The 11,453-nt window shown below is 43.2% G+C and overlaps 1 protein-coding gene across 1 annotated transcript in view; it reads right to left on the minus strand.

Moving 5' to 3' along the window:
* LOC122560465 (myosin-11-like) overlaps positions 1 to 11,453 on the minus strand; it is a 107,174-nt gene that overhangs the window by 35,920 nt on the left and 59,801 nt on the right. The window contains exon 4 of the mRNA XM_043711098.1: positions 9,646 to 9,673. Within this exon, the coding sequence (XP_043567033.1) occupies positions 9,646 to 9,673 (28 nt within the window). The remainder of the gene's footprint in view (positions 1 to 9,645; positions 9,674 to 11,453) is intronic.

Below are 11,453 nucleotides of genomic sequence, written 5' to 3' on the forward strand. Positions count from 1 at the left end.
AAAGATGTTGTGAAACTTGAAAGGGTTCAGAAAAGATTTACAAGAATGTTGCCAGGGTTGGATGACTTGATCTGTAAGGAGAGGCTGAACAGGCCGGGGCTGTTTTCCCTGGAGTGTCGGAGGCTGAGGGGTACCTTATAGAGGTTTACAAAATTATTAGATTACATTACTTACAGTGTGGAAACAGGCCCTTCGGCCCAACAAGTCCACACCGACCCGCCAAAGCACAACCCACCCAGACCCATTCCCCTACATTTACCCCTTCACCTAACACTATGGGCAATTTAGCATGGCCAATTCATCTAACCTGGGTTGTGGGAGGAAACCGGAGCACCCGGAGGAAACCCACGCAGACATGTGGAGAACGTGCAAACTCCACACAGAGAGTCGCCTGAGATGGGAATTGAACCCAGGTCTCTGGCGCTGTGAGGCAGCAGTGCTAACCATGGTGCTGCCCTAATTATGAGGGGCATGGATAGGACAAATAGACAAAGTCTTTTCCCTGGGGTGAGAGAGTCCAGAAGTAGAGGGCATAGGTTTAGGGTGAGAGGGGAAAGATATAAAAGAAATCTATGGGGCAACTTTTTCACGCAGAGGGTGGTACGTGTATGGAATGAGCTGCCAGACGAAGTGGTGGAGGCTGTTACAACTGCAAAATTTAAGAGGCATCTGGATGGGTATATGAATAGGAAGGGTTTGGAGGGATATGGGCCTGGTGCTGCCAGGTGGGACTGGATTGGGTTGGGATATCTGGTCAGCATGGACAAGTTGGACCGAAGGGTCTGCTTCCGGGCTGTACATCTCTATGACTCTATAACTGAAATGATATATTGAACACACCTAGATTGCTGTTAAGTCTTTCATCTAACCCATTCTAAGCGATGAAAGACTTAACAGCAATCTCGGTGTATTCAATGTATCTTTTTACTTGCATGACACTATAGTCTTTTGCTGTAAATTCTGTGTCGTTTGATCTTACCTCACAACCACTTGATGAAGGAGTGGCGCTCTGAAAGCTAGTGCTTCCAAATAAACCTGTTGGACTACAACCTGGTGTTGTGTGATTTTTAAGTTGGTCCACCCCAGTCCAACACTGGCTCCTCCACACTTTAAGTAAACTTGTTGGACTATAACCTGGTTTCATGTGGCTTTTTGTTGAGAGAGGGTATTTGAGGAAAAGGTGTTTCACCCAGAGAGGGCGAGAGTCTGGATTGCACTGCCTGGGAGGCGAGTTGAGTTGGGAAACCTCACAACCTTTAAAAGGTTCTTGGATGAGCAAGTTACTTGAAGTTGAGTAGCATCAAGACGATGGGCCTTGTGTGGGAAAGTGGGATTAGTGTAGGAATGAATGTATTTTTGACAATAGACAATATACAATAGACAATAGGTGCAAGACTAGGCCATTCGGCACTTCGAACCAGCACCACCATTCATTATGATCATGGCTGATCATCCACAATCAGTATCCTGTTCCTGCCTTATTCCCATAACCCTTGATTCCACTATCTTTAAGAGCTCTATCCATCTCTTTTTTTGAAAGTATCCAGAGACTTGGCCTCCGCAGCCTTCTGGGGCAGAGCATTCCACACACTCACCACTCTCTGGGTGAAGAAGTTTCCCCTCAACTCTGTTCTAAATGGCCTACCCCTTATTTTTAAACTGTGTCCTCTGGTTCTGGACTCACCCATCAGTGGAAACATGCTTCCTGCCTCCAGAGTGCCCAATCCTTTAATAATCTCAATCAGATCCCATCTCATCCTTCTAAACTCAAATGTATACAAGCCCAGTCACTCCAATCTTTCAACATATGATAGTCCCACCATTCCAGGAATTGACCTCGTGAACCTACGCTGCACTCCCTCAATAGCCAGAATATCCTTCCTCAAATTTGGAGACCAAAACTACACACAGTACTCCAGGTGCAGTCTCACCAGGGCCCTGTACAGCTGCAGAAGGACCTCTTTGTTTCTATACTCAGTTCCTCTTATTTGAAGGCCAGCAGGCTATTAGCTTTCTTCATTGCCTGCTGTAACTGCATGCTTGCTTTCATTGACTGATGTACAAGAACAAGGGGGCATAGCTTTAAATTAAGGGGGGGTAGGTATAGGACAGATGTTAGGGGTAGGTTCTTTACTCAGCGAGTCGTGAGTTCATGGAATGCCCTGCCAGTAGCAGTGGTGGACTCTCCCTCATTATGGGCATTTAAGCGGGCATTGGATAGGCATATGGAGGAAAGTGGGCTAGTGTAGGTTAGGTGGGCTTGGATCGGCGCAACATCGAGGGCCGAAGGGCCTGTACTGCGCTGTATTCTTCTATGTTCTATGTTAACACCTAGATCTCGTTGTACTGCCCCTTTACCTAACTTGACTCCATTTTGGCCGTAATCTGCCTTTCTGTTCTTGCCACCAAAGTGGATAACCACACATTTATCTGCATTAAACTACATTTGCCATGCATCTGTCCACTCACCTAGCCTGTCCAAGTCACCCTGTATTATCATAATATCCTCCTCACATTTCACCCTGCAACTCAGCTTTGTGTCATCAGCAAATTTGCTAATATTACTTTTAATACCTTCTTCTATATCATTAATGTACATTGTAAAAAGCTGCGGTCCCAGCACTGAACCTTGTGGTACCCCACTGGTCACCACCTGCCATTCCGAAATGGACCCATTTCTCATTACTCTTTGCTTCCTGTCAGCCAGCTAATTTTCAATCCAAGTCACTATTTTGCCCCAAATATCATGTGCCCTAATTTTGCTCACTAATCTCCTATGTCAGACTTTACCAAAGGCTTTCTGAAAGTCCAGGTACACTACATCCACTGGCTCTCCCTTGTCCACCTTCATAGTTACATCCTCAAAAAATTCCAGAAGATTAGTCAAGCACGATTTCCCCTTCGTAAATCCATGCTGACTCTGACCTATCCTGTTACTGCTATCCAAATGAGTTGTAATTTCATCTTTTATAATTGACTGCAGCATCTTTCCCACCACTGAGGTCAGACTAATTGGTCTATAATTCCCTGTTTCCTCTCTCCTTCCTTTCTTAAAAAGTGGGACAACATTAGCCACCCTCCAATCCACAGGAACTGATCCTGAATCTATAGAACATTGGAAAATGATTACCAATGCATCCACGATTTCTAGAGCCACCTCCTTCAGTACCCTGGGATGTAGACCATCAGGTTCCAGGGACTTATCAACCTTCAGACCTAACAGTCTCTCTCTAACACCATTTCCTGCCTAATATAAATTCCCTTCAGTTCATCCATTACCCAAGGTCCTTCAGCCACTATTACATCTGGGGGATTGCTTGTGTCTTCCCCAGTGAAGACAGATCCAAAATACCTATTCAACTCTTTTGCCATTTCCTTGTTCCACATAATAAATTCACCCGTTTCTGTCTTCAAGGGCCCAATTTTAGTCTTAACCAATTTTTTTTCTTTTCACATACCTAAAAAAGCTTTTAACTATCCTCCTTTACATTTTGGGCCAGTTTGCCTACGTACCTCATCTTTTCTCCACTTATTGCCTTTTTAGTTATTTTCTGTTGCTCTTTAACCACTTTAACCACTTTATCCTCTGTTGACTGTACAGACTCGATGGGCTGAAGGATCTCTCCTGTAATGTATGATTCTAACTGCCCTTGAATTGATTTCTGAAGGCTGTGGGTCTGGAGTCACATGTGGGCCAGACCAAGTGAGGATGGCAGATTTCCTTCCCCTGAAGGACATTGATGAACCAGGTGGGGTTTGTATAACCACCAATGTTTCCATCCACAAAACCAGAGCCTCGATTTTCTCAATGACTGAGACCATCTCCATTGTTGTGAAAATGTTGGAAAACATGGAGAATCCCAAGTCCCACCCCTGAATGCTGTATTTTCAGTTTTATCAGGCGTGAGATTTGGTGTGTAGGGGAAGGGGGGGTCAGTGCGTACTTTGTACGTGGATGGGTCCCGGGAGCAATTATCCTCCTGCTTCCACAGATGTGGAATTTTGGAATCTCTGGAGTATGAAGTCTGGAATGTGGAGAATAGACCAGATAAGATCAGGCCAATTCTTAATGCATTGCTTCTGGGCAGGTGAGATATGGTGCCGGGATACCATGGGGTGAGGGGTGTGAGAGGATGGGGTGGTGTCAGATACTATTTGAGGATCGGGGTGAGGTGTTAAAGATTCCTTCCAGGAATCGGGAGCCCTTTGGAACTGTTGACAGTGGAGAAGATTGACAGGTTCATAAACTGCTGAAAATGTGTTGCTGGAAAAGCGCAGCAGGTCAGGCAGCATCCAGGGAACAGGAGAATCGACGTTTCGGGCATAAGCCCTTCTTCAGGAATGAGGAAAGTTTGTCCAGCAGGTTAAGATAAAAGGTAGGGAGGAGGGACTTGGGGGAGGGGCGTCGGAAATGTGATAGGTGGAAAGACGTCAAGGTGAGGGTGATAGGTCAGACTGGGGTGGGGGCGGAGAGGTCGGGAAGAAGATTGCAGGCTAGGACTGTCCGGCAGTCCAACAATTGGAAAGAGTCAGTTGAGTAAGAAATTAAAGAGTTAAGATGGGAGTAATTGTGTGGAATTAAGTATCTGTAAAGAATAATACTGTGTCACTTTGATTTGTTGTTTGTATTAAGATCTTTCTATGCTGCCATAGCTATGTATTCAGCTTTCTTTGTTTTTTTTTCTACAAAAAACTTTTGTTCTCATGCTGAGTAACTTTGGCAGTCTCTTGTTCAGTGACCGATCACCACAGTGACCAAATGAAAAATATTACATTTATAAACTGGAACAGGCACAAGCGGCTAATTGGTCTATTCATGTTCTTGTGTTCCTGTGATCTATCAAATCACGTTTCACTCTGGGATCTGATTCTCCCAGGTACCATCAGGTTGGGATCATCACAATACTCATTGGAAAATGTATTCTGCATGACTGAATGACATCTTCCAGAATAGATTCTTAACTTCCATTCAATCAAAGTCAGAACGAAATACAATTGCATCAAGCCATACAGTTCTTATCCACATTTCCGAGCCAGGGCAGGTTAAATGAAGACAGATTTAATCATAGATTGCTCTTTGTGCATCGTGCAGCTATTAGAGTATTAAAGCCCTCACCTTATTGCAGCTGCCCTGTTTGCAACGTTTGCCTGTAAATCTCACTTTATGCCGTTCACTATTTCCATAAGTAGACTTCTGAATTTCTAATCTTGAGATTCAGCCCAAAAGTTTTAAGGTCAAAAAATACTACTGTTACTTTCAGTAAAGTTTTAAATTTATCCAATTCTCAAACATTTTAAGACCATCGTCCAAGGTTCGCTTTCTGCCTCTGTTTGCTCCTCTGTTGTGTAAGACAGGAGTGATGATTAAGATCAGTCTGACGTCAGAAAGTCGCAGGAGGTGCAGATAGAATTTTGAACATGGTTGAAAGAATCAATTTCGAGTTGATATTAAGTGAAATCATTTAGCACAAGGTTGAGATCACGCTTAATGAAAAGTCATTTGCAAAACAGTTGGATATTGATTTAGAGGGAGGATGAAAAATTGCAAGTCTTTCAGGATGATTAATCCATGTTTGGCTTAACATTCAACCTTGCCATGTATTTGTTTATGCGCAGTTTACATTTTCCATTTGTTTGGTTGGTCTTAAGCTACTGTGGCAAACTATTTAATATTTAACTATTTAGTAGCCATTAATAAGTTGCAAATCTCTCTCTCTCTTCCTTCCAGCTAATGTGGATGAAGAGCAATAATTATAATGTTAGTAGGTCTGGCAATATCTGTGAAGAGAAATCAGAGTTATGGTTTCATTTGCTAGCAGCCAGATCTGAAATTCTGCTTTCTCTCCACAGACGCTGCCAGAACTGCTGAGCTTTTCCAGCAATTTCTGTTTTTGTTTCTGATTTACAGCATCTGCAGTTCTTTGGGTTTTTAATAATTATAATATGAGAGATAATTGCCTCAGGCCTATTGGAATCTATTTTGGGAATGCCTCCTCTGTAGTTTATTTTCCTTAAGGGCAATTAGGGATGGGCAACAAGTACTGGGCTAGGCAGAGACACCTACATCAAACAAAAGTATATTTTTAAGAACACCATGAGTTGGTAATTGAGTTGGTGTAAGTTCCATGGCGAGCCCAGGCATAAACCAGGAAGTTTTTTTGATTTTTTACGTGTGCAGAGGTATCCATGTTTTGCCTGAGTAAAATACGAGGCTGAGACAAGCCAAGGTGTACACCTCACTTTAGCAGACCCTTTATGTTGCAATGTTGTGAACAAAATGGGTGCAACACAGATATGTAACAAAATCAGAAAGTGCTGAAGAAACTCAGCAGGACTGGCAGAATCCACGGACAGAAAGCAGAGTTAACATTTCGTGTCCAGTGACCCTTCATCAGGACTGGACCCGAAACATGAACTCTGTTTTCTTCCCATGGTTGTTGCCAAAGGGCCTGTTCCTAGGCTGTAAATTTTCTTTGTTCTTTGCTCTTTCTTTAATAGTATCCCTTGGAATCGATCTCATTCTACCATAACATGATAGAATTCACCCTGTATTAGAGAGGGAGAAGCTGGAATCAGGTTTAACAGTTGAGTATAGGTAACTACAAAGACATGAGGGAGGAGCTGGCCAGAAGTGATTGGAAGGGGAGCCGAGCAGGGAAGATGGTGGAGCAGCGATGGCAGGAGTTTCTGGGAGTAATTCGGGAGCACAGCAGAAACTCATCCCAAGGAAGGAGATACATACCAAGGGAGGACAAGGTAACCATGGCTGACACGGGAAGTCAGGGACAGCATAAAACCAAAAGAAAAAGCCTACAATGTGGTGAGGATTAGTGGGAAGCCAGAGGATTGGGAAGTCTTTAAAAACCATCTGAAATAACTGAAATAAGCAATAAGGGGAAGAGATGATGAAATATGAAAGTAAGCTAGCTAGTAAAATAAATGAAGATTGCAAGAGTTTCTTAAATACCTAAAAGGTAAGAGGGAGGCAAGAGTGGACATTAGACTACTGGAAAATGATGCTGGAGAAGCAGTAATAGGGAATAAAGAAATGGCAGTGGAACTTTGCATCAGTTTTCACAGTGGAACACATCAGCAGCATACCAGAACTTCAAGAGAGGCGGGGGGGGGAGCGGGGAGTGATGGGCAGAGGTGAGTGTAGTGGCCATCACTAAGGAGAAGGTGCTGGGAAACTGGAAGGTCTGAAGGTGGATCAATCACTCAGACCCGATAGACTACAGCCCAGAGTTCTGAAGGAGATTGCTGAGGAGATTGTAGAGGCATTGGAGTCAGGGAGGCCCAGAGTACTGAGAAATGGCTAATGTGACATTGTTGTTTAAGAACAGAGGAAAGCAAAAGAGAGGAAATTATAGGCTGATTAACCTGACCGCAGTCACTGGTAAGATTGTAGAGTCCGTTCTTAAGGATGAAATTGTGTGGGACTTGGAAATGCAGGGTAAAATAGGACTGAGATAGCACAGCTTCGTCAGGGGGAATCAAGCCTGACAAACCTGTTGGAATTCTGTCAGGAGGTAATGAGCAAGTTAGACAAAGGAGAGCCAGTAGATGTAATCTATTTGGTTTTCCGGAAGGTCTTTGATGAGGTGCCGCATAGGAGGCTGCTAAGTAATATAAGAGCCCATGGTGTTAGGGGCAAGGTACTGTCATGAATAGAGGATTGGCTGACTGGAAGAAAGCAGAGAGTGGGGATAAAGGGTCCTTTTCAGGATGGCAGCCGGTGATTGGTGGAGTTCTGCAGGAGTCAGTGTGGGAACCACAGCTATTCACGTTATACATTAATGATCTGAACAAAGGAACTGAGGGCATTATGGCTAAGTTTGTGGTGACACAAAGATAGATGGAGGGACAGGTTTGTTGAGGAAGTAGGGAGGCGGCAGAAGCACCTGGAAAGGCTGGGAGAGTGGGAAAAGAAGGAATATAATGTGGGAAAGGGTGAGGGTAAGGGAGGAAGAATAGAGGCACAGACTATTTTCTAAATGGGGAAAGGTTTCAGAAATCTGAAACACCAAGGGACTTGGGAATCCTGGTTAAGGATTCTCTTAAGGTTAACCTGCAGGTTCAGGTGGCAGTCAGGAAGGCAAATGCAATGTTATCATTCATTTCAAGACGGTGAGAATACAAGAGCAGGGATGTACTGCTGAGTTTGTATAAGGCTCTGGTCAGACCACATTAAGAACATTGTGAACTGTTTTAGGCCCTGTCTCTAAGGAAGGATGTTCTCGCTTTGCAGGGGATCCAGAGGGGATTTACAAGAATGATCTCGAGGATGAAGGGTTACTCACATGAGGAGTGGTTGAGGACTCTGGGTCTGTACTCGATGGAGTTTAGAAAGATGGGGGGAGAGCGATCTGATTGAAACTGACAGAATACTGAGGGACTTGGATAGAGAGGATGTGGAGAAGGTGTTTTCTCGAGGGCACAGCCTCAGAGTGAAGGGATGACCCTTAATAACTGAGATGAGGAGGAGTTTCTCAGCCGGAGGGTGGGGAATCTGTGGAACTCATTGCGCAGGGGGCTGTGGAGGCCACGTCACTGAGTGTATTTGAGACAGAGATAGGTAGGGTCTTGATTAGTAAGGGGGCTCCAGGGTTATGGGGAGAAGGCAGGAGAATGGGTTTGGAAACATATCAGCCAAGATCGAACGGTGGAGCAGACTCGATGGGCTGAATGGCCTTATTCTGCCCCTTTTTCTTATGGTCTAATACCATCAGAAATCTCTGAATTCTCTGATTTAAAATGGAGACTTTCCGGAGGCTTCCAGATGGAGAGGAATTGCCCAGTGGCTTCAAAGTCTGGTGTGATGGGGATTCCACAGGGTCCCGATACACACCTCCCACCTACACTTGAATAATGTGATCTGGCTGTTAGAAAATCCAGGCACGTGTCCTCAACACAGTAAAACATCCCGAGACATTTCACAGGAACATTATCAGATTGGATCAGGCACCAACTGCTAGAAGATGATATCAGGACAAGTGTCTAAAAGCTTGCTGGAAGGATTAGGTCTGATGGAGTAACTTAAAGACGGAGAGGACAATTGAGAGGTTTGGGCAGGGAATGCCAGAGCCTAAGGTTTTAGCAGATGGAGAGGGGAGCAGCAACAAGGGGTTGAGGAGGGGGGGGCTTAGAATCTGGGGCATTCGACAATTGGTGCAATGCGTTTCATCAACTTTATGAAAATAAAATGTTCTTAAAACAATGTAAATAATATCAGTATGTAGGCAATAGAATGCAGGCAAAGTGTTCCAATGTGGATTGCAAATAGCGAGCATTTGCATTTCCTGAGGCTCACTTTGTATTCCAGTTCAGAGGAACATAGAAAACAGGAGTGGCTGTAGGCCATTCGGCCCTTCAAGCCCACTCACCATTGAGTCCTATCCAGTCTGATCATTCAACTCAGTCTCCCACTTTCTGTCCCATACCCTTTGATCCTTTAGCCTCAGGAACAACATCAAATCCTTAATGAAAACATTCAACGTTTTGAACTCAACAGCTTTCTGTGGCAGAGAATCCCACCCTCTAAGTAGATTGAAAAGGAGCAACATTAAGCCAAACTTATTTTAAATACAGTCAGGGGAAAGAAACTGCAAATTTCCAGACAGGTGAAAGTGAAAGGTCTTTACTCACGTGCACAGAATGGACTGGTCTTCACGATCTGTTAAGAAATGTAAAATGAGTGAAAAAAATTAAAATAAAACTAGGTAAAATAATGTGACGTAACTTATAAAATAATATTATTAAGTTGTAAAATAATTTAAATGAATATTAAATCATTAAATCATTTAAAAAATAATCTGTAAAATAATAAATTGAAACAAATCCTGAGATTGGATGGATTCCTCTCCATTATGAGGATACATTGTTTAAGTTGCCAAGCAACCTCGAACACACCTGAGAAACCTTACGAAAGAGTCACTGATTAATCACTCAACGATGCACTGAATCTCATAAATAACATAAATTTAATTTCAAAATCCCTCCTTTGATTCATTTTTTCTTTTCTTAACAAGGGAGTCTTACCAAATGAAAACTTTAACATTTTGACTGAATTGACTATAATTTATTTTAACACTTTAACATCTTGTTTTGTTTCTAATCAAATACTTAATACGTAACATCACTGAACACATTGATTGGATAATATATAAACATTGGTTGAGTTAACTGATGGATTGGAAGTCTTAAGATGAAAAATGTCGTCAGAGAGATAGACACTGCCGGTATTTGATAACACAGTTAGTGAGCTTTGAGAAGATTTGTAGCTCAGGTTGAGGTTCTGAGTATAGGTTTGCTCACTGAGCTGGAAGGTTCATTTCCAAATGTTTTGTCACCATAACAGGTAACATCTTCAGTGAGCCTCCGGACGAAGCACTGCTGATATCTCCTGCTTTCTATTTATATGTTTGGGCTTCTTCACACAACAGGAAATGACATCACCAAGCCAAAGAAACCCAAACATATAAATAGAAAGCAGGAATCATCAGCATTGCTTCATCCGGAGGCTCACTGAAGATGTTACCTAGTATGGTGACGAAACGTCTGGAAATAAATCTTCCAGCTCAGTGAGCAAACCTACATCCATTAACACAGTTATGTCTGAAGAACTGTGGATGCTGGAGATTTGAAACAAAAGCAGAAATTGCAGGGGAAACTCAACAGGTCTGGCAGCATTTGTAGAGAGAAACAGAGGTAAACTGCTACAGAACACCAGTTTGTGACTTTACTGGCTGTAGGAAGCATGAATTTGTCTCGTTTTATCAGAACACATTGGTTTAATCAAAAGAAAATCTTTTAAAATAGTGTTAAGTCATTTAAACACAAGATCACCTGGATATAATGAGAATGAAGATTGTCTGTGGAAGCTTCAGAGAGAAGTGGTCTGATCAAGGCCTGGCAGATTGTCACCTGTTGGATTTGGTTTTCCTTTTTGTTCAAGTAATGGGAAGAGGCCATTGGGGACAGCGCCCAATGAGCTGCTCATTACTCCTTCATCATTCTTGTGCAGCTGCTCTCAACCTGCAATTTCACCCTCACTTTTAATGTTACGTACACGAGACTGATTCGGTTATTAATGTTGCATCCCTGCTATCCTTCACAGGATGGATGTTGTGCGATTGTGGAAGGCTGGGTGTAAAGGTTGTACATTTCTGTATCCTTTTAGGATTGGCAAATCCCAAGGCCTGGTTTGCTGTAGAATGGATGATTGCTATGGTGCACAGCTTAAGGAGTGAGTGAGTGGGTGGGTGAGTGAGAGTAAGAGAGAGTCTCTGTGAGTGTGGGAGAGAGAATGTATGAGTGTGACAGAGACAGAGTGTGTGTTTCTGTCTGTGTGTGAGAGTGTAAGACAAACAGTGTGCGTATATGACTGAGAGAGTGAGTTTGCACGAGAGAGTGTGTGTGTGTGTGGGTGGGTGTGAGTATGGGCATGAGTGTGT

The sequence above is a fragment of the Chiloscyllium plagiosum genome, chromosome 21, assembly GCF_004010195.1.
Source record: "Chiloscyllium plagiosum isolate BGI_BamShark_2017 chromosome 21, ASM401019v2, whole genome shotgun sequence".
Lineage (NCBI taxonomy): Eukaryota > Metazoa > Chordata > Chondrichthyes > Orectolobiformes > Hemiscylliidae > Chiloscyllium > Chiloscyllium plagiosum.